This window comes from Dendrobates tinctorius, unplaced genomic scaffold, assembly GCF_039654945.1.
Source record: "Dendrobates tinctorius isolate UK_male_01 unplaced genomic scaffold, ASM3965494v1 ptg000022l, whole genome shotgun sequence".
Lineage (NCBI taxonomy): Eukaryota > Metazoa > Chordata > Amphibia > Anura > Dendrobatidae > Dendrobates > Dendrobates tinctorius.
In genome coordinates this window covers 20489862-20514731 of record NW_027361690.1, presented here as the reverse complement: position 1 = coordinate 20514731, position 24870 = coordinate 20489862, and the positions used below count along the sequence as shown (strand labels likewise).

The 24870-nt window shown below is 41.2% G+C and overlaps 1 protein-coding gene across 2 annotated transcripts in view; it reads left to right on the top strand.

The window, feature by feature from the left end:
- Positions 1 to 24870, top strand: part of COPS2 (COP9 signalosome subunit 2) — a 79721-nt gene that overhangs the window by 4718 nt on the left and 50133 nt on the right. For both annotated transcript variants that reach the window (XM_073568462.1, XM_073568461.1), the window contains exon 2: positions 18848 to 18961. In XM_073568462.1, coding sequence (XP_073424563.1) covers positions 18848 to 18961 — 114 coding nt within the window. The remainder of the gene's footprint in view (positions 1 to 18847; positions 18962 to 24870) is intronic.

Below are 24870 nucleotides of genomic sequence, written 5' to 3'. Positions count from 1 at the left end.
GAGCTGAAAGAACACACTTTTGGCTGTCTTGTGAGTGTTGGCTTATAGGACATTTACAGTATATACTTTTGTCCTGTTCTGTAGGCTAGGTGCACTGACTGTGTGCACTAATCCTTGCTTAAGCTTACCCAATTGTATTCTAATAGAATGCTAAATTACTCTAAAAATTCAGCAGGCCTTATCCTAATAAAATGACTCCAATGCGCGTTCTTGAAAAAAATAACTTCTATGGAACTGACGGTAGCACTGGACTATCTCTGCTCCATAGACAATGGTGAATAGAGCAATAGTCACTGATGCTTACTGGCACTTCCATTAAAGGGGTTGTCCGGGCTTTTCACATAATCTCAGTGCATATCTGGGCTGCAGAATGCTGACAATAAGTAATTTACCTTCTGTGGCCAGTTTGCAGCAGTTACTAGATATCATTTCTTGCTTGTAAGAAAAACGTCCGGTGGGGTGTGTGTTCTGGCATTGAAATGAGAACTGGCGTTTCCTCCTCACTAGTTTCACTTTCCATAGATCACTGTTCAGTGTGTGTCTGGGGGAGGAGCAGCTGGGTGGTTCTGCTCTCTGCACTGAGGCTGCTAGAGGGGAAGGATTTGTTACTGTGTGAGGAGGGATAGGCTTGTTCATGTGGACGGGGAGGGCCTGTTGCTATGGAGGGTGGGGTTGTTGCTATAGAGGGCATGTTTTTAGTAGACTAAAAAACGAATCTGAACTGAAAAAGTAAGTTAATGTGTATGCACAATGTAAGTGCATATTAACACATAACCATTAACTAGATAATGCAAAATAGAAGAATCACGGCACTCAGTGTGGAGAGAGGTGCCCAAGTCGGGTATCCAGCCAACTAACAATGTAGTACAAAAACTTGGCACTCAAAAGAAAAATTGATTTGACCGTTCCTTTATTGTAAAAGGCATCCAGTTAAATATACTTCTTTTACTTCTTTAAACGTTTTCAGTCATACAATTGACCTTCATCAGAAACAGAATTTTTTCACAGTTGGTTTTAACTGAGAGGAACTGTAATGGAAAATTCCATATATTATTATTAAAGAACCGCTGTCATAAGTAGGCACTATTCAGTACTGGGTATATTCATTAATAATGTAGAGAAACAGACGTCTGGGAAGCAGCAGCTACTGAGGATGAAAGGGCACCATTCATGTAGGAAATCACCAGACCCACGGGTTTGACACCTTGGGTTATACAGGGACCGGTAGATCCAATAATTGGTGTGGGTGTCCAGAAATTTGTACTGTAATATATTCAGGAAACTATCCTGTATTGTTTGTGACAGGCATGAATGTCCACAACTGGGTGCAGTGATCCTCCAAATGGTCTGTCCTGCCCAGGGAGGCAAGTGTGTCACAGGGAGAGTGAACGCGCTGTTCTGGAGAAGCACTGAGGGTGCAGAGGGATAGCGCTTAGTCTGTGGCTGGACGCATGTGCTGCTGGTATGAGAGACGAATCTGAACTGAAAAAGTAAGTTAATTTGTATGCACAATGTAAGTGCATATTAACACATAACCATTAACTAGATAAAACAAAAAGCAAAAAACACAAATATCCTGAACTAAAAAGTAAAAAATAAACTGCAAATAATGCATGAAGGTAATAATAATAAGGGTATTTAGTAAACATTATTTTGATCAAAATAATGTTTACTAAATACCCTTATTACCTTTATGCATTATTTGCAGTTTATTTTTTACTTTTTAGTTCAGGATATTTGTGTTTTTTGCTTTATGTTTTTAGTAGAGTAGGAGGAAACGACCAGTTCTCATTTCAGTGCCAGAACACCCCCCCTGGACGTTTTTCTTACAAGCAAGAGCTGATATCTAGCAAACGCTGCAAACTGGCCACAGAAGGTAAATTACTTATTGTCAGCATTCTGCAGCCCAGATATGCTCTGAGATAATGTGAAAAGCCCAGACAACCCCCTTAACCTACGGTGCACAAGTAAGCCCCATTCTTGTAATAACTGGGTGTCTCGGCCTTTAGATCACGGTAATCATACATTTATCATCTGTCCTGTAAATGGTTAAGAGAGATGACCACTAGTGATGAGCGAACGTGCTCGGATAACATGTTATCGGAGTATCTTGGGCGTGCTCAGATATGTTCGGGTCCCTGCAGCTGCATGTGCTACGGTGGTAGACATCCGCAACACATGCAGGGATTGCCTGTTTGGTAATCCCTGCGTGTGTTGAGACTGTCTACCACTGCAAAACATGCATCCGCAGGTACTCGAATATATCTGAGCACGCCCAAGATACTCCGATAACATGTTATCCGAGCACGTTCGCTCATCACTAGTGATGAGTGAGTAAATTCGTTGCTCGGGTGATCTCCGAGTATTTTGGCGTGCTCGGAGATTTAGTTTTCCTCCTCCGACTCCTCAATTTCCCTTACACCGACTCCAACTCCGACTCCAACTCCGACTCCACAACTCCGACTCCCACATATATTGCTTATATTTAAGTGAAAAATTTATTGTAGTACAATGTGAACATCAGACATTAAATCATTTCTATGATCCAATAATCAAGATATTTAGATAGAACATAATATCTATTTATCGGAATACAACTTTAGAACACAAAAACTGTAATAAATTGTAAATATGTAATACACTGTATACATGTACATGTATACGGTACAGACCAAAGTTTGGACACACCTTCTCATTCAAAGAGTTTTCTTTATTTTCATGACTATGAAAATTGTAGATTCATTCTGAAGGCATCAAAACAATGAATTAACAAATGTGGAATTATATAATTAAAGTGTGAAACAACTGAAAATATGTCTAGATTCTTGAAAGTAGCCACCTTTTGCTTTGATTACTGCTTTGCACACTCTTGGCATTCTCTTCATGAGCTTCAAGTGGTAGTCACCAGAAATGGTCTTCCAACAGTCTTGAAGGAGTTCCCAGAGATGCTTAGCACTTGTTGGCCCTTTTGCCTTCACTCTGCGATCTAGCTCACCCCAAACCTTCTCGATTGGGTTCAGGTCTGGTGACTGTGGAGGCCAGGTCATCTGGAGTAGCACCCCATCACTCTCCTTCTTGGTCAAATAGCCCTTACACAGCCTGGAGTTGTGTTTGAGGCCATTGTCCTGTTGAAAAATAAATGATGGTCCAACTAAACACAAACCGGATGGAATAGCATGCCGCTGCAAGATGCTGGGGTAGCCATGCTGGTTCAGTATGCCTTCAATTTTGAATAAATCCCCAACAGTGTCACCAGCAAAGCACCCCCACACCATCACACCTCCTCCTCCATGCTTCACGGTGGGAACCAGGCATGTCTTAAGGCCCTTTTACATTTAGCGATGCACCAGCGATCCAACCAGCGATCTGACCCGGTCAGGATCGCTGGTGCATCGCTAAATGATCGCTAGTGAGCTTTCATACAGAAAGATCTCACAGCGATGCAGCAGCGACGCAGCGCACGATACTTACCATTCACACACAGCGATGAAGACGTCCTCCCGCCCGCGTCCACGCGTCGCTGGACGTCACAGCAGGAAGCCCAGCAGGAAGCGCCCGACGAGAAATGGAGCCGGACATTCTCGTGCGATCAGCGATGGACAGCGGGGGAGCCGGTCGGAGGTAAGTATCACACATAGCGATATCGCTAGCAATATCGCTATAACGTCACAAAACCAGTGACGTTATAGTGATATTGCTAGCGATATCGCTTAGTGTAAAACCCCCTTTAGAGTCCATCCGTTCACCTTTTCTGCGTCGCACAAAGACATGGTGGTTGGAACCAAAGATCTCAAATTTGGACTCATCAGACCAAAGCACAGATTTCCACTGGTCTAATGTCCATTCCTTGTGTTCTCTAGCCCAAACAAGTCTCTTCTGCTTGTGGCCTGTCTTTAGCAGTGGTTTCCTAGCAGCTATTTTACCATGAAGGCCTGCTGCACAAAGTCTCCTCTTAACAGTTGTTGTAGAGATGTGTCTGCTGCTAGAACTCTGTGTGGCATTGACCTGGTCTCTAATCTGAGCTGCTGTTAACCTGCGATTTCTGAGGCTGGTGACTAGGATGAACTTATACTCCGCAGCAGAGGTGACTCTTGGTCTTCCTTTCCTGGGGCGGTCCTCATGTGAGCCAGTTTCTTTGTAGCGCTTGATGGTTTTTGCCAATGCACTTGGGGACACTTTCTTAGTTTTCCCAATTTTTCGGACTGACTAACCTTCATTTCTTAAAGTAATGATGGCCACTCGTTTTTCTTTACTTTTTTCTTGCCATAGTGCAAATTCTAACAGTCTATTCAGTAGGACTATCAGCTGTGTATCCACCAGACTTCTGCACAACACAACTGATGGTCCCAACCTCATTTATAAGGCAAGAAATCCCACTTCTTAATCCTGACAGGGCACACCTGTGAAGTGAAAACCATTTCCGGTGACTACCTCTTGAAGCTCATCAAGAGAATGCCAAGAGTGTGCAAAGCAGAAATCAAAGCAAAAGGTGGCTACTTTGAAGAACCTAGAATATAAGACATATTTTCAGTTGTTTCACACTTTTTTGTTAATTATATAATTCCACATGTGTTAATTCATAGTTTTGATGCCTTCAGTGTGAATCTACAATTTTCATAGTCATGAAAATAAAGAAAACGCTTAGATTGAGACGGTGTGTCCAAACTTTTGGTCTGTACTGTGTGTGTGCGCATATATATATATATATACACACACACACACACACACACACACACACACACACACTATGACTTATCTCAGCTAAGGTAAAGCCTAGATCCTCAAGCTACATTCACACTATGGGCGTAGCCAGGATCAAACCTGGGGGGGGGGGGGGCAGAATCTCATACTGTTCCGCAGAATTTCATACTGCACACCTCAGCTCCTGCAGAACCTCATACTTCACACCCCTACACTTGAAAATAAAGCCTGCACCTTAAGAAGATGTGGTGATGAATGCAGTCTATTTATTCCAACTATCAGTTGATGTTGTTGTTACTGAAGACGAGCAATGCCTGTCCTGGGCGTCCTTTTGGGCAGCTATGAGGTGTACCTGACTGGTACTGAAAAAAAAGTGTTAGTCTGCATGCTATCCGGCTTTCATTCTTTTTGGTACAGATATGATATGGATAAATGGATATATAGATAGAGCAGATTTCTAATCTGCTTTTTCTATTGAAAACATTATCTATGAGCTCAAAAACCTTTCAGGTGATGCGGTTTTTTAAAAAGCTGATCTGCTTTTGCAACTGAAAAACGTATCCTCAAAAAAGCAGGAAAAACGCTGTGTGTGAATGTAGCCTTAGATCAGGAATAGAACAGTCATTTATAGGACATTTCATAACTTTCCCAAATTCCTATGAAAAAATATTCAGCATATTCTGCATTGAACTACTGTACCCAATTTATTATATATTTTAGGAGTCGGAGTCGGTCCATTTTATACCGACCCCAACTCCGACTCCACCAAAATGAGCACCGACTCCGACTCCACAGCCCTGGCGTTTACACCGTTCCGCGTGCAGTAAAATTGATAAAGCGGTTTTATTCTTCGGGTCAGTACGGTTACAGCGATACCTCATTTATGTAACTTTTTTGTTGTGGCGGTTTTATGCAATGAAAACAATTTCTATATAAAAAATAATTATTTTTGCATCGCTTTATTCTGCGAGCTATAACTTTTATTTTTTTGCTGATGACGCTGTGTTGTGGCTCTTTTTTTGCGGGACAAGGTGACGTTTTCAGCGGTACCATGGATAGTTATATACGTCTTTTTGATCTTGCATTATTGCACTTTTTGTTCGGCGGTATGATAATAAATCATTATTTTTTGCTTCGTTTTTTTATTTTTTAAGGGGTTTCACTAAAGGGGTTAACTAATGGGACAGTTGTTTTTTTTATTTTCAAAAAATGAATTAGGGAATTTTTTTTTTTTTTAATTTTTACACTTTTTTTTAACTTTATTATAATGTCCCATGGGGGACATCACTGTCCTGTGACAGATCGCTGATCTGTCACATCACAGATCGCTATAAAATGCACTATAGGAAACAGAAGCGCAATAGGGTCTTATCTGATGACAATGTTATAAGGATATATAAATCCACTCACCCACTGAAGGAAAGAACAAGCATATGGAGATCATCAGCTGCTGCACGTCCAAATGGTCAGACAAGTGACCGCCAGTATAATACTTCTAATGGAACTTAGTTTTTTGGACTTTCATGCGCTGCTAGACATATTAAACAATTCGGTTATATTGAAAGATCAATCTTTTATTCCCTTTGATTCCCATTTATTCTCAACACGTTTCGAAGTGGAAAACACTTCTCCAGGGGCCCCTGAAGAAGTGTTTTCCACTTCGAAACGCGTTGGGAAAGATTGATCTTTCAATATAACCGGATTGTTTAATATGTCTAGCAGCGCATGAAAGTCCAAAAAACGAAGTTCCATTAGAAGTGTAAAACATCACAGATCGCTGTGACAGATCAGCGATCTGTCACAGGCACTGCTGCAGGCTTCCTCATGCCTGCACTCTGCGGGCAGTGAGGAAGCCAGCTCCCTGCGGTGCTGCACATCGCGCTGCTGTGGGGGTCGCAGGGAAGCACGGAGGGAGACCCCTCCCTGCCGATGCTTCCTTTAATCCCCGGTACACCGCGATCAAACGTGTCTGGGGCGGTCCGTGACCGCCCCTGACACATTGTGCCGGGTGTCAGCTGTGATAATCAGCTGACACCCGGCCGCGATCAGCTGCGCTTCCCCCGTGAGCGCCGCTGATCGCATTGGACATACTATTCCATCCTTGGGACTTAGGTCCCAGGTCACATGGACGGAATAGTACGTCCAATGTAGGAAAGGGGTTAATGAAAATTCTCCACTGTACATGCAACATGTGAAGCTTCACGAAGGCCCCTTTTTGGCTGGTGTCTTTGCTTGTACTGTGGGGTTTTCATTGTGGGGGCTCTAATAATTTGGAAGTCGTAATGGGCCAAGAATGTTGAACCCTGGACACCCAGTTACCGTTTTTTCTACTATGAAGTTGTGGTGTTGAATCTCCTTCTTTCTTGTAAATAGGTAATAGTAATTTAATAAGGAAACTCTTTCTGGGCTCCCCATGTACGGTATTTCTTCAGACACCCCTGTATGTCTGCAGAATCCTATATGATTGCTGAATCCTGATAGTGAGCCTGTCTTATAGAGGAGTAAATGTTAACATTCTGATGCTCTGTGGTAGGATATGAATCCCTTGTACATAGAATGCCGGTAGTTACCCACTGCACTTACTGTAATATGCGATTAAGGAAAGAAATTTTAGAAGATTGGCTTTTAATAGCCAAATGAGCAGAGGAGGCCGACGTTTGGGTCCATTCCGAACCTAGGTCACCACCTGTGTCTCTATAGAAAAATGTGTTGACACTACCCCTATTGAGATAAACGTTCACACCTATCTGCTCCAAATACACGCTTTTATAAGGAGTCAGGGACATCTCTTGGCAGGTAGTTATTGAATGTGCTCCTCCAGTTTAAGACTGTATCACATTAAGTTGGCATACAGTGCTCAAGTATTTAATGTCATCAGGGTTCTGCAATCGTAGTAAATTTTTAGCTATAAATAAGACATAGAAATGTAGGCTTATTTTTATCACTGTATAGCTGAGATCTGTGGTTTATTTAAACTAGCAATAAGTTTTGTTCTGTACTTAGTGTGAGAATACAAACTCGTTTCTCCACAACTTAAGGAAAAGTTGGATTGTCCATCGGTTCTTCCGACCTGGTGGTGGCTGTATAGAAATACTTGACATACTCTGGTTGGGAGAGCTGACAGCCTAGCCTCATCATTGCGTTGTGATTCTCCTCAAAGTTATACAGCCGTCTAACGCTTCCCTCAACCTCTTCACGACCTTTGATGTGTAGGTATGTCATAGATCGTGTCCCTGTATTTGAAGCAGGCTCCGACGCTGAGCCTGGATCTTTCCTGACATATGACAGTTGATCAGACCAGCTGTAATGTTCAACAGCCACGGGTGGAACACCGGCGCCTGTCGGAATCGTGTCACAAAACATGCCCATCGGCGTCCTGTCACATGATCGCGGGGTGCCGATGGTTTGTAATGATGGCCGGGGATCTGCAGAGCACCCTGCCATGGTCGTCATTGCAGAACCAGTGGCTGAAGCCTTGCTATATGTAGCACAAGCGATCGGATGATTTTAGCTTTAAGTCTCCAAAGGGGACTATTGAAGCAAGTGAAAAGTGGAAACAAATGATCCCCCTTTTTGCCCCATTCAAAATAAAACAATAAAATAATACACATTGGGTGTTTTTCAATGCAGCAAAACCGAATCTATCAAAATATAAACTAAATTAAATCTGATCGGTAAATGGCATAACAAGAAAAAGAACAGAAACTCCAGAAATACATTTTTTTGGTCGCCACGACATTCTAATAAGATGCAGTAACAGGCGATCAAAACATTGCATCTACCCCAAAATGGTATCAATAAAAACATCAGCTCAGCATGCAAAAAATAAGGCCTCACCCAGCCCCAGGTCCCGGAAAGTGGCACCATATTTTTTTTCTTACAAGCGTATTTTTTTTTCTTCACTAAAATAACCTATACATGTTTGCTATCTGTAATGACCTGGAGAATCATAATGGCCAGTCAGTTTAACCCTGCTATTCTGTTCGTTACCACTATACACTTGTTATGTTCCGGTCATTTTTGTCTTGATTTTTAGCTAATTTAAGTGTTTTAATTGAATAATTTTTGCAGTATTATATTATATGTGAACCTGGTTGTTTATAAAGAAATGAAAAATGGAAAGAAAAACTTTTGATTTTTTTTGTGTCAAAACATTTAACATGGCTTTATTGGAATATTTATGCATATTGCATATTTAACTATGATCCCTCAGAACTCTGTATATGTTCTCTCTGCTCTCTCCAGCTGGACTGAAAATGAAACTGGATAGACTACTATGGCAATTGTCTACTGATAAGATAAAATAAAACACCCCCCACCCTTTAGGATAAGAGCTCAGAGTAAAGCAAACACACTTTTCAGACAGAATTTATTAGTACTCTTTCAGGTCAACATTTCACAGAAATTAGATCAGGGAACACAAGTAAAAAAAAGAGAATATGTTCATTTACAATATGAAATGTTGAGAACTGAATTGAACTATTTTACATGAACAGCAGGGTAAAAATATTTGGCACATAACTATACTGGAAGGTAAACCATCAGCAGTATTGTAATGAGAAAATGTAAGTATGTGTAAATCTGCATGGACCAAAAGGACCTAAATAAATTGATAAATAGTAGTAGATGTAATATATAGTCCAAAATGAGATTATAGCTCCTTTATTTTACTCATAAAATGGCTGGAGATCACTATAAAAGGCTATCGGTCATTTTTGACCGTACAGTACAAGTGTATAAAAAATTGTGGAGTAAAAAAAAAAGTACCCATAGTAAGAACCCCTCAATTGAGGAAAAGTCAATCAACCACAATTTTCAGAACCGCATCTTGAATATTTTAAAAAATATTAAAGTTCAAAATCGGTAGTTTTTGACCGAACATAACAGCAGAGTTAAGCATTTAGTGAACATGGTACATCAAAAACCCAAAACACAATTGTAGAATTGCACTTTTTTTTCAATTTCTCCTGCAGGGCATGCATGGTCCACCTGCTGATGCCAGCACATGTCCAGGCCCATTTTATGTTTGCCAGTGACCATCTGGATAATCTAGAGGAGGCATGGGAGAAGATCAAGTGGTCAGACAAGCTTTTATTGGCAAAATTTTACAACATTTTGAACCTCATTTATCCTACGTTTTACGCTCAGCGCTTATACCATGTTTTCATGTAAATCTCTGAAATACATGATTCAGATGGATTGCCCAACAGGGAGCATTCCCTAAAACGAGGCAGATGGAGGCCTATGATCCAGTGTCTTTTTAAACATGCATAAAAGCATGGTCCGCCACAGATTTGTGCACTTCTAAAAAGACACTGCTGACCAGAGGCCAGACAGAGTCAAGAGTATCTCTGCTGCCTTATTACAGTGAAGGGATCCCTCGGAGGGGTTCATCTGAATCGCATTCTGAGGTTTAGATGGAAACCCCAAAGGTAAGTGCTCAGTGTAGGGCGAAGGATAAATGTGATCCAAAATTATTCCCAATAAAAGCTTCAAATCATTCCCAAGAAAAGCAAGTCCCCACTCGGGTCCGTCATCTGCTAACTGAAATATAGGGGGTTTCCACATTACTAGTAGTGCAAAGGCTCTGGAAAACACTATGGATCCTCACTCCCTCAAAAGAAATTTAGCAAATTTTGCACTCCTACAATGTTCCTAAACCACATTTAAAAACATGTTTGGCATTTCTGTAGCAATGAGAGCCCACCTAATTTATGGGTGCCGTGTCTCCAGAAGCACATGCTTGGCACTAGAGCGTACTGAGCACTACAATAGCAGATTTGCAATTTTCTCTCGGCAACATCCACTGCTGCTTCTTTCTGGAAAACACTCATGTAGTTAATCACCACACCTGTAGATAAATTCCAAAAGGGGTATAATTTCCAAAATGGGGTCACTTGAGGAGGGATTCTACTCTTCTAACATTTAGGGACTCTGTATATGGAGTCCGCAAACTATTGTAGAAAAATTTGTGCTTTGTCCTTTCCGAGTCCCATCGTATGGCTAAGCAGTTCTGTACCGCCACATATGGAGTATTTCAACGTTCAGCAGAAATTGTGGGACAAATTTTGGTGCTATTTTTATCCTTTTTTCCCGTATGAAAATGTAAAATCTGGGGCTAAGACATTTTTTGCTAAATTGTGATTATTTTTTCTTCACTGCCCAATGGTATAAAATTCGGTGACACACCCGTGGCGTCAGTATGATCACTGCACCCCTTGATTAATTTGTTGAGAGGTGTAGTTTGTAAAATGGGGTCACTTATGGGGGCTTCTGCTGTCCTGGCACCTCAGGGGCCCTTCCAGTACGTCATGTCAACCGCAAACCATAACAGAAAAATCTGCACTACATTATGGTGCTCTTTCCCTTCTGCGTTTTGCACTGCGCCTCAAAAGTAGCTCCCGATTACATGTAGGATATTGGACCACTCAGGAGAAATTGCACAACAAAGATCAATTTTTTTTTCATTAGCCCTTAGAAAAGCTTAAAACTTGGGCTAAAATAACATTTTAGTTTTGAAAATGTAACTTATTTTTTCTTATTTATTTATTTTACTCATTTATATAGCGCCATTAATTCCACAGCGCTTTACAGACATTATCATCGCTGTCCCCGATGGGGCTCACAATCTAAATTCTCTATCGGTATGTCTTTTGGAGTGTGAGAGGAAACCGGAGAACCCGGAGGAAACACGGGGAGAACATAAAACTCCTTCCAAATTCATCACCCAATGGTATAAAATTCTGTGAGGCACATATCGATCCACTCAGGAGAAATTTCATAACACATTTTGAGGTCCATTTTGTCCTTTTATCCATGTGGTAATGAAAAAATTTGGGGCTAAAGCATTTTTGTGGGAAAAATATATATATTTGTTTTCCATCTTCATAGTTCAATGTTGTAAAATTCTTTGAAGCACCTGTGGGTCCAAGGTTCTCACCACACAACTAAATAAATTCCTTGAGGGGTCTGGTTTCTAAAATGGGGTCACTTGGGGGATTTATACTGTGTAGGCACATCAGGGGCTCATCAAACGCGACATGACATCATCCACAGACCATTCCATCAAAGTCTGCCTTCCAAAGCTTCCCTTCGGAGCAGTGCCATGCATCTAAACATTAGGTTTCATGTACTCAAGAGAAATTGCATGGCACATTTTGGGGTCCATTTTTCTCCTGTTATCCTTGTGAAAATAAAAAAAAAATAGGGCTAAAAGAACATTTTTGTGAGGAATTTGTTTTTTGTTTTTTTTCACTGCTCTACTTTCCAAACTTCTGTGAAGCACCTGAGGGTTCAAATTCCTCACCACACAAGTAGATGCTTTCCTTTAGAGCAGTGGTTCCCAAACTCCAGTCCTCGCGGACCCCAACAGGTCATGTTTTCAGGATTTCCATAGTGTTACACATGTGAGAGAATTCCTAATGCCTTGATGATACTTGCATCACCTGTGAAATACTAAGGAAATCCTGAAAACATGACCTGTTGGGGTCCGCGAGGACTGGAGTTTGGGAACCACTGCTTTAGACGTCCAGTTTCCAAAATAGGGTCACTTGTGGGGGGGGGTGGTTCCACTGTTTAGTCACATCATGGGCTCTCCAAACGCAACATGGCGTCCGCTCTTGATTCCAGCCATTTTTGCTTTCCTTCCCTTCTGAGCCCTGCCATGTGCCCAAACAATAGTTTCCCTCCACAAATGGTTTATCAGCGTACTCAGGAGAAATTACAGAACAAATTTTTGTGTCTATTTTCTCCTGTTACACTTGTGAAAATACAAAATTTAAGGCTAAAAGATAATTTTTGTGGGAAAAGGAAAATGTAAATTTTTTCTTTTCACATTGCATTATTTCCTGTGACGCACATGAAGGGTTAATAAAACTTCTTGAATGAGTTTTTCAGTAGCTGGAGGGGTGCAGTTTTTTATAATGGTGTCACTTTTGGGTATTTCTGGCTTAAAGGCCCCCCCAAAATCACTTCAAATGTTGTTGTAAAAATGAGAAATTTCTGATCTTGATACCATGTTTGCCAGTAGATAGAAAAATATGAGGACTCTCAAATCTTAATATCTTTTTGCCAAATTTCCTTTATTTTCAAAAACGCAAGTCATATCGAACAAATTTTACCACTATCATGAAGTACAGTGTGTCATGAAAAATAATCTCTGGATCAGTGGAATGCGTTGAAGCGTTACACAAAGTGGCACTGGTCAGAATTGTAAACTTTGGCCAGGCCATGAAGATGACAACAGGCTTGGGGGTGAAGGGGTTAAAAGGGTGGATCAGACAGCATGTCATGTTCCCGTTAAGGGGATCCTTTAACCTCTATTTTGGCACATGGCACAAATAACTTGTTTCCTAAACAGTATACGTTATTTTTGTACGTTACGTTACTACTGTTTCCACGTTGTATTTAGCGGCGTGGTCTGCGTTGTTGGGGCATGTTCGGCATCTCTCATGCCTGCAGTCTTTTGGCTGGCATCTTTGTTCTTTCCAACTCCTCTCCTATTATTTTGGAAATCGTGAAAGACTGCACAGGAGAATTCTTGGTATATGTGTGAAGTCCAGGCTTGTGGATAGGGTAGTTGCATGGATGTTGGAAACCGGTGATCACTGCTCTGAGAACTGATCCAAGCTGGCTGTCGAATAGCTACCGGCATGGCTGTTGCCCTAACTCATGGATATGCTGGACTCTTTTATGGAGGTTCAAATTTCCAGTGAGCAAACGATAAAGGTATTGCAATGTGCTTTTGCAGTGATTTTGGGAAACCACATGAAATAAAGGTACAACCACAATGTGTCAACCTGCACCTAAAGTTAAAACCTAACAGAAACCTAATCATCAAATACCCTGCAGTAAATATATAGTATAGTGCATGAAAATAATATAGGGTACTTAGTTATCATGATTTTTTTTTTTATCACAAAAATGTGAAAGCCATCCCACCACTCCACAGTGACTATTACTGGGACAGTCCTAACTCTAATATTAAAAAACATACCGTTTGTCAAGTGACATGCATGTGGATAAGGACTGAGCCCAACTAGTGGACACGCAGCCATGGATAACGCATCAATATAATGCCCAGCCCAAGGAAATGCAGGTCACATTTTTATATGCACTTTGTGCAAACAGACTGAAAAAACCCAAAGGTATGACCCTGATTCCAGCAATGTGTCACTTACATTTTCATAATCTCAGGCTGATAAAGGGATTTTATCACTACAAGGACTAGTGTTCTGTCTAATCCTGTCCCCTACTACTGGTTTGCACTGCAGTTTTTTGCCTATGCACAGTGTATACAACTGTCAAACAGTGGCGTGAGTGGAATTATACAGTGCTCAGCATTCAGAGAACTGATAGAGCGGCACTAGCGAAAACAGATTTGATAAAAACTGCAGCAATCAGCACAGTAAAAGCCCCGTTACACATAACAATGTCCCAGCGATCCCACCAACGATCCGACATGGATGGGATCTCTGGGACATCGTTAGGCTGATCGCTGGTGAGCTGTCACATAGACAGCCCCTCCAGCGATCAGGACCAGCGAGCAAGCTGGTATCTAAGGTAAACAGCGGGTTTCTAAGAACCGCGCGACTCTTGGATACCCGCTGTTTACCCTGGAAACCAGCGTGCACGCTGGTATCTAAGGTAAACGGCGGGTTTATTATAATCCACCTGTGTGTAATCAAGTCTCCGTATAAATGCACCTGCTCTGTGATAGTCTCAGGGTTCTGTTTGATGCACAGAGAGCATCATGAAGACCAAGGAACACAACAGGCAGGTCCGTGATACTGTTGTGGAGAAGATTAAAGCCGGATTTGGATACAAAATGATTTCCAAAACTTTAAACATCCCAAGGAGCACTGTGCAAGCGACCATATTGAAATGGAGTATCATACCACTGCAAATCTACCAAGACCCGGCCATCCCTCTAAACTTTCATCTCAAACAAGGAGAAGACTGATCAGAGATGCAGCCAAGAGGCCCTTGATCACTCTGGATAAACTGCAGAGATCTACAGCTGAGGTGGGACAGTCTGTCCATAGGACAACAATCAGTCGTACACTGCACAAATCTGGCCTTTATGGAAGAGTGGCAAGAAGAAAGCCATTTCTCAAAGATATCCACAAAAAGTGGTGTTTAAAGTTTGCAACAAGCCACATGGGAGACACACCAATCATGTGGAAGAAGGTGCTCTGGTCAGATGAAACCAAAATCGAACTTTTTGGCAACAATGCCAAACGATATGTTTGGCGTAAAGGCAACACAGCTCATCACCCTGAACACACCATTCCCACTGTCAAACATGGTGGTGGCAGCATCATGGTTTGGGCCTGCTTTTCTTCAGCAGGGACAGGGAAGATGGTTAAAATTGATGGGAAGATGGATGGAGCCAAATACAGGACCATTCTTGAAGAAAACCTGTTGGAGTCTGCAAAAAACCTGAGACTGGGACAGAAATTTGTCTTCCAGCAAGATAATGATCCCAAACTTAAAGCAAAATCTACAGTTGTGGCCAAAAGTATTGACACCCCTGCAATTCTGTCAGATAATACTCAGTTTCTTCCTGAAAATGATTGCAAACACAAATTCTTTGGTATTATTATCTTCATTTAATTTGTCTTAAATGAAAAAACACAAAAAGAATTGTCCTAAAGCCAAATTGGATATAATTCTACACCAAACATAAAAAAGAGGGTGGACAAAAGTATTGGCACTGTTCGAAAAATCATGTGATGCTTCTCTAATTTGTGTAATTAACAGCACCTGTAACTTACCTGTGGCACCTAACAGGTGTTGGCAATAACTAAATCACACTTGTAGCCAGTTGACATGGATTAAAGTTGACTCAACCTCTGTCCTGTGTCCTTGTGTGTACCACATTGAGCATGGAGAAAAGAAAGAAGACCAAAGAACTGTCTGAAGACTTGAGAAACCAAATTGTGAGGAAGCATGAGCAATCTCAAGGCTACAAGTCCATCGCCAAAGACCTGAATGTTCCTGTGTCTACCGTGCGCAGTGTCATCAAGAAGTTTAAAGCCCACGGCACTGTGGCTAACCTCCCTAGATGTGGACGGAAAAGAAAAATTGACGAGATTTCAACGCAAGATTGTGCGGATGTTGGATAAAGAACCTCGACTAAAATCCAAACAAGTTCAAGCTGCCCTGGAGTCCGAGGGTACAACAGTGTCAACCCGTACTATCCGTCGGCGTCTGAATGAAAAGGGACTGTATGGTAGGAGACCCAGGAAGACCCCACTTCTTACCCCGAGACATAAAAAAGCCAGGCTGGAGTTTGCCAAAACATACCTGAAAAAGCCTAAAACGTTTTGGAAGAATGTTCTCTGGTCAGATGAGACAAAAGTAGAGCTTTTTGGGCAAAGGCATCAACATAGAGTTTACAGGAGAAAAAAAGAGGCATTCAAAGAAAAGAATACGGTCCCTACAGTCAAACATGGCGGAGGTTCCATGATGTTTTGGGGTTGCTTTGCTGCCTCTGGCACTGGACTGCTTGACCGTGTGCATGGTATTATGAAGTTTGAAGACTACCAACAAATTTTGCAGTGTAATGTAGGGCCCAGAGTGAGAAAGCTGGGTCTCCCTCAGAGGTCATGGGTCTTCCAGCAGGACAATGACCCAAAACACACTTCAAAAAGCACTAGAAAATGGTTTGAGAGAAAGCACTGGAGACTTCTAAGGTGGCCAGCAATGAGTCCAGACCTGATTCCCATAGAACACCTGTGGAGAGATCTAAAAATGGCAGTTTGGAGAAGGCACCCTTCTAATATCAGGGACCTGGAGCAGTTTGCCAAAGAAGAATGGTCTAAAATTCCAGCAGAGCATGTAAGAAACTCACTGATGGTTACCAGAAGCGGTTGGTCGCAGTTATTTTGGCTAAAGGTTGTGCAACCAAGGATTAGGCTGAGGGTTCCAATACTTTTGTCTGGCCAATTTTTGGAGTTTTGTGTGAAATGATCAATGTTTTGCTTTTTGCTTCATTCTCTCTTGTTTTTTTCATTTAAGATAAATTAAATGAAGATAATAATACCAAAGAATTTGTTTTGCAATCATTTTCATGAAGAAATTATTATCTGTCAGAATTGCAGGGGTGTCAATACTTTTGGCCACAACTGTACAATGGAATGGTTCACAAATAAACATATCCAGGCGTTGGAATGGCCAAGTCAAAGTCCAGACCTTAATCCAGTCGAGAATTTGTGGAAAGAGCTGAAAACTGCTCTTCACAAATGATCTCCATTAAACCTCACTGAGCTCGAGTTGTTTTCCAAGGAAGAATGGACAAGAATTTCAGTCTCTCGATGTACAAAATTGATAGAGACATACCCCAAGCAACTTGCAGCTGTAATCGCAGCAAAAGGTGGCGCAACAAAGTATTAAATTAAAGGGGCCAAATAATATTGCACGCCCCACTTTTCAGTGTTTGAATTTCCAGAAAAATTTAAAATAACCAATAAATTTCGTTCAACTTCACAATTGTGTCCCACTTGTTGATTCTTCACCAAAAATTTACATTTGGTATCTTTATGTTTTGAAGCATGATATGTGGGAAAAGGTTGAAAAGTTCCAGGGGGCTGAATACTTTTATACGTTCACAAGGCACTGTATCTTTGAGGGTGTAGCATGCAATGATACATTCTTCTTTCTTATGCCCTAATAGGTTGTACCAAATGAAAGCTTCCCTAATATCCTATCTTTTTATCTCCCATTTTTTTCTATCAGCCCCATAGAAACATGTGTGCTCCAGTCACATTTGGAACTCTGAGCCCCCCATTTCCATGATTGAAACAATAGAACCCCACAACCAGTAAGTTATCACCGATTGTGAAGTTAGATGGCAATCTTGGACTTTGAGACAACCCATTTAACTACACGGCCTGTGATCCTGCTGCAGAGGATGCACAATTGATGTTATATGAACGTACTCGACACCCCAAGTGATGAAGAGATCATAAATGCTTTATTGTGAGCGCTGGCGTCCTGGGTTCAAATCCCACCAAGGACAACATCTGCGAGGAGTTTGTTCTCCAGGTGTTTGTGTGGGTTTCCTCTGGGTTTTCCGGTCTCCTCCCACATTCCAAAGACATACTGATAGAGAGTTTAGATTGTGAGCCCCATCGGGGACAGTGATGATAATGTCTGTAAAGCGCTGTGGAATTAATGGCGCTATGTAAATGAGTAAAATAAATCCCATGGGTACTGTATGTTCAGTGATGTTTCGGTCCGAGAACATGGAGCTTCATCAGACAGTGATGGCAGAAGAGGGTGGCAGGGAACGCAGGTATCTCTGAAGAACAGCAACATCTGTCGCTATGTGTAAAGCCGCTATTCAGCGATGTCCTACATTCTCTACAGTGTTCTGCAATCCATCTCTGATGAAGGTCCATGTTCTCCGACCAAAACATCACAGTACATTCTGTACCTATGGAATTGCCTCACAATAAATCATTTATGAATTATTCATCATTTGGAGTGCCGAGTACCTTCATACATTTGCATTAATGGAGTGAAACCCTTTTTCGTCATTAACATATTTTCACCATTGATATTGTCATGTGTGAACACAGTCTAGTGTGCATTTCTGTTATAAAATGGACCAGTTGTTCACTCAGCACTGTTACACATATGGTTGAGGTTCAAGTGTATTTCTTCATTCTGTTCATATGGCAGAATGCTGTGCAGTGTCCGCACTGACAGGTGAAGTGTGATGTGACCCCGCAATAGGGAACTGCTGGAGCTCTGTGTAACTGATGGGGTATGTTGGAGAAGCCCTAGAACATTACAATTCAGTGACTTGTAGCCCAGTGATTGTCTGCATTGGTCACATGCACTGTAATCCCGCAGCATCTAACAACGTGAGCGTCAGCGGAGAGCTGGGGCAAGAGTTGCTGATTTTTTTTATTTTTATCTACAGCGAGCCCATGTACTGAAATCCATAGTTGTAAAATCCATTTAAATTGGTTTGTCTAATGCACCCTGCAAGTTTTTCCAAAAATTAATATACCACATGCACCAAAGGTAAATGTTGCATTATTGCTGCAGCATACGCTGATACATCCCACGAAAATAAATCTGCCCCAGAATATCAATTGTTTACTTGTTTGGTTTTTTTTTGCTTTTGTTCACACAGGAATACTCAGAAGACAGCAACTCTGAACCCAATGTCGATTTGGAAAATCAGTACTATAACTCCAAAGCTTTGAAGGAAGATGATCCAAAGGCAGCGCTCAGCAGCTTCCAGAAGGTGAGTGGAAAATGGACTTTCACTCTGTACAGTGTTTCTACATCATTCCATAAAACTATCCAAAGTGTTTGTGGTGTGATCATAGTTTTATTAAAATGAGTTTTCCTTTTTTATTGTCTTTGCTACTACTGTGATTTTTTTTTTTTTTTTTTTTTGCCCATTGAGCACCTAGGAAGAACAAGGGACATAATTCCCTGTTCAACCAATCGATTATAGTCTGATAATAGCTGGATGAAACCTATCCAGCTAATGCCTATTTATTTCAAAAGAAAAACAAAGCACCAATAAATATATATAGCCTAATTAAGAGTTCCCCCACAGGTAAGTTATAGTAGAGAGGTGAGGTACTCCTGATTGACATAACAGAAAGAGAAAGTGGAGTAAATCTATTCGAGAAAATAAAAATGTGTTATTAATACAAAGGATAAAAACATGATAATACACAGGTGCGTCTCACAAAACTAAATTGACTTTTTGATGATATTCTATTTCACTTCTTCAATACAAAAAGTGAAGCTCCTATATTCTATAGAGTTATTACACACAGAGTGATCTATTTCAAGTGTTTCTGTTAGTGTTGATGATTATGGCTTACAGCCAATGAAAACCCAAAAGCCATTATCTCAGTAAATTACAATACTTTATAACACCAGCTTGAACATTGATTTTAAAATCCGAAATGTTAACTTGCTGAAATGTATGTTCAGTAAATTCACACAATACTTGGTCGGGGCTACATTTGCATTAATAACTTCATCAATGCGGCGTGGCATGGAGGCGATCAGCCTGTGGCACTGCTGAGGTGTTATGGAAGCCCAGGTTGCTGTGATAGCAGCCTTCAGCTCGTCTGTATTTTTGGGTCTGGTGTCTCTCGTCTTCCTCTTGACAATACCTCATAGATTCTCTATGGGTTTAAGGTCAGGCAAGTTTGCTGGCCAATCAAACACAGTGATACTGTTGTTTTTCAACCAGTTATTGGTACTTTTGGCAGTGTGGACAGGTGCCAAGTCCTGCTGGAGAATGGAATTTCCATCTCCAAAAAGCTTGTTGGCAGAGGGAAGCATGAAGTGCTCTAAAATGTCCTGGTAGACGCCTGCACTGACTTTGGTCTTGATAAAACACAGTGGACCTACTGTGTTTGATTTTGTAAACTTCACACTAGACCTCAAGCAGCTTGGACTGTGAGCCTCTCCACTCTTCCTCCAGACTCTGGGACCTTGATTTCCAAATGAAATGCAAAATTTACTTTCCACTGAAAACAACACCTTGGACCACTGAGCCACAGTCCAGTTCTTTTTCTCCATGGCCCAGGTAAGACACTTCTGGTGTTGTCTATTGGTCATGAGAGGCTTGACACAAGGAATGTGACACTTGTAGCCCACGTCCTGGACACATCTATGTGTGGTGGCACTTGAAGCAATGACTCCAGCAGCAGTCCACTCCTTGTGAATCCCCCCCAAAATTTTTGATTGACGTTTTCTTAACAATCCTTTCAAGGCTGCGGTTATGCCAGTTGCTTGTGCACCTTTTTCTACCACACTCTTTCATTCCACTCAACTTTTCATTAATATGCTTGGATACAGCACTCTGTGAACACACAGCTTCTTTAGCAATGACCTTTTGTGGCTTACCCTCCTTGTGCAATATGTCAATGATTGCGTTATGAACATCTGTCAAGTCAGCAGTCTTCCCCATGATTGTGGAGCCTACTTAAACAAACTAATGGACCTTTCTAAACGCATAGGAAGCCTTTACAGGTGTTTTTTGTTAATCTAATTTACTGAGATAATGACTTTTGGGTTTTCAATGGCTGTAAGCCATAATCATTAACATTAACAGAAATAAACACTTGAAATAGAACGCTCTCTATATCAGGGTTCCCCAACTCCAGTCCTCAAGGCCCACCAACAGATCATGTTTTCAGAATTTCCTTAGTATTGCTGAGGTGATTATTGCTTCACCTGTGCAATACAAAGGAAATCCTGAAAACATGATCTGTTGGTGGGCCTTGAGGACTGGAGTTGGGGAACCCTGCTCTATATAATGAGTTTCACTTTTTGTATTGAAGTACTGAAATTTAACTTTTTTCAAAATTCAGTTTTTATTGAAAGGTTAATTAATTTTCAGTCACAATAATACAACAAAAACAGAAGAATAACTTTTTGATATTCTAATTTTGTGAGAAGCGCGTGTGTGTATATGTGGGTGTATTGTAAGGTAGTGCCTATTGTTCATGTAGGGAGACACTCACTCGGCAGCGGATTAGTCACGTCAGGCACGGTTGTTCACATAAATCAGCCCATCTGGTTTATTGTGCAGCATAAACCATATAGCAGCATCAGTCTACAACAGACCAAATGAAGATTCATAGTGGAGCACCGCTCCCTTATCCCTGTGGTCACACAGGCTGTGCTTTGTCCGGCAACCAGGCTTTACGGTCTCAGTTAATTCCCCCTGTCCGGTTTACCTCGTAGCTGCTTCTCACTACTGACGTCCCTTCCCTCCTGGGGACTGTCCAGTACTCACAGGTTATTACACACAGGCCACACACCGTCAGCGGTGTCCACATCGAGACGTAGTCCCTCTCTGCGAGCGATACATTATCGGACCTAGTCTTTTCCTGTTTCAGGGTTAAACTAGTAGGCCTCCTCCGCCCCCAGCAGTTCTTATGTCGGCGTTGAGCTTTGGGCCTTAAGTCACCGTCCAACTGTGTCAGTAGACCCGGCTTTGTCTCCACATTTCTGCAGTGCTCTCCGTCACCCGACCTTTCACTGGCCGGCTCTCCCGGTGGATACAGTCAGAAGTCTCACTTCCAGTCGCGTCAGTTGTCTGGCCTGAGTCTGACCCATTTAGAATGTCACAGGAGCTAAGGTGTCTCAGTTTCGTACTGCCAGTTGAACGGCCACTTGCAGATTTTTGACGTTCTTGCCTTGCTGACAGTCTTCGGCTACCTACTATTTCACTATTCGGAGGAACCCTTCGGGTCTTTATATCTTGGGTTGAAGGTAGCCGCCACGTGATGTTCCGCACCTATTTATTAATCCGCAGTCGGTCCAGTCTCAACTGCTCCATCAACTGCAGGTATGTCACTCGATACTCCAGGAGCATCCGAAAGTTCCTAATGCTTTCCATGGAGCCAACTCATCCTATCTTCATTACCACAATGGATATGCGTGTGTGCATGACCCATACAGCGCCCCCTAGCTGTCACAGTGGTCACTGCACCACAGTGTATATATAATAAATATATATAATCTCATTATGTACAAAAGAGAAAAAAAAGTGATGGCACTCACCGTTCTGTCGTGAAAAATTCTTTATTGATTAAAAGGCATTGGCACGGGAGGAACGTGCAGAGAGTGGACGACGGCCGTTTCACGCACTTGCGCTTCAACGGGTCCTTGAAGCACAAGTGCGTGAAACGGCCGTCGTGCACTCTCTGTACGTTCCTCCCGTGCCAATGCCTTTTAATCATTAATAAATTTTCACGACAGAACTGTGAGTGCCATCACTTTTTTTCTTTTTCTCTTTTGTACATCATCAGATTACTTGTTTGCTTCTCTGGATTGAGCACCCGTTGGGACTGTAGTTTGGCGGTCGGTCCAGGTGTGTGATTTTGGACTTGAATGGCAGTCATGGAACTGCTTAGGGGTTAAGGAGCAGTGCCGAATCTTCTGTCATATATATATATATATATATATATAATATTTTTTTTTTTTTTTTTATGTGTGTGTGTGTATATATATATATATATATATATATATATATATATATATATATATATATATACACAAAAAAAAATAAAATATATATATAACAGAAGATTCGGCACTGCTCCTTATATATATAATACAGTTCAGGCCAAAAGGTTGGACACACCTTCTTATTCAAAGAGTTTTCCTTATTTTCATGACTATGAAAATTGTAGATTCACTCTGAAGGCATCAAAACTATGAACTAATACATGTGGCTCATCAAGAGAATGCCAGAGTGTGTAAAGCAGTAATCAAAGCAAAAGGTGGCTACTTTGAAGAACCTAGAATATAAGACATATTTTCAGTTGTTTCACACTTTTTTGTTAATTATATAATTCCACATGTGTAAATTCATAGTTTTGATACCTTCAGAGTGAATCTACAATTTTCAAAGTCATGAAAATAAAGAAAACTCTTTTGAGAAGGTGTGTCCAAACTTTTGATCTGTACTGTGTGCATATACTTACATACATACATACATACATATTCTCCTGTTTATATCCTTTGTAATCCTACAAATGGCTGCAACCCATAGTGGCAGGATGCAAAATGCAAGCAGGAACTGCGTATACCGAACGCCACAACCAAGTAGCCGGAATTGTATGCAGGAACATCTGCACAGCATATGGGCTAAGTTCAGGTTGGAGACCCCAGAGAAAGTGGTGGTGAATGAAAGGGCTAAAATCTTGTGGGACTTCAAGATCCAGACAGATAAGCAGGTGTTGGCTAACCAACCAGACGTTGTGATAGTAGACAAGGATCAGAAGACAGCAATGTAATAGATGTGGCAGTGCCAAGTGACAGCAACATCAGAAAGAAGGAATATGAGAAGCTGGAGAAATACCAGGGCCTCAAAGGAGAACTGGAGAAGATGTGGAAGGTGAAGGCAACAGTGATTTCAGTGGTGATAGGGGTCATTGCTCCAAGTGCTCCTAAGTTGGAAAAATGGCTACAACAGATCCAAAGAGTAACATCTGAGCTCTCTGTCCAGAAAAGCACAATGCTGGGAACAACTAAGATCCTGCACAAAACCCTCAAACTCCCAGGCCTCTGGTAGAGGACCCAAGAATGACAGAGGACAACAAACACCACCCCCATTAGGGAGGGAGAATGAAGTTTTTTTTCATATACATACAAAGGAAAAAAAACAAGAGAATATGTATGTATCAATAAAGCATTTTTGTTTTATAGAATCCCTTTGGTAATGCCTATTTTCTGTAGAATTCTGTTAAACTGGTGACTTTACCCTTTTCATGCATTTTAATTATCTATTTCTTGGTAGAGATTGATCTAGGTGATTTTTCAGAAATATAGGCATAGTGTACCCATCATGAGTACACAGAAGTAGCTTGGTCCTCTGATTGAGAGATGCCCAAAAAACAATTGGAGGATTTCCATCTGTACAAACGCAGTTTTTGTTTCTAATATTTCAATGTCTTTTACATTTTATATAAATATAAATGATTTGGGTAATGTGTTATCCTATAAAAATACCCTCGTAACCAGGGCTGTGGAGTTGGAGTCGGTGTAAAATGGACCGACTCCTAAAATATATAATAAATTGGGTACAGTAGTTCAATGCAGAATGTGCTGAATATTTTTTCATAGAAATTTGGGAAAGTTATCAAATGTCCTTTAAATGGCTGTTCTATTCCTGATCTAAGGCTACATTCACGCACAGCGTTTTTCCTGCATTTTTTGAGGATACGTTTTTCAGCTGCAAAAGCAGATCAGCTTTTTAAAAAACCGCATCACCTGAAAGGTTTTTGAGCTCATAGATAATGTTTTCAATAGCAAAAGCAGATTAGCAATCTGCTCTATCTATCCATCCAATTATCCATATCTGTCTATCCATATCTTATCTGTACCAAAAAGAATGAAAGCCGGGTAGCACACAGACTAACACTCCTTTTTTTTTTTTTTTAGCACCAGTCAGGTACACCTCATAGCTGCCCAAAAGAACGTCCAGGACAGGGATTGCTCGTCTTCAGTAACACATCAACATCAATTGATAGTGTCGGGGTTGGAATAAATAGACTGCATTCACCACATCTTAAGGTGCAGGCTTTATTTTCAAGTGTAGGGGAGTGCAGTATAAGGTTCTGCAGCAGCTGAGGTGTGCAGTATGAGATTCTGAGGAACAGTATGAGGTTC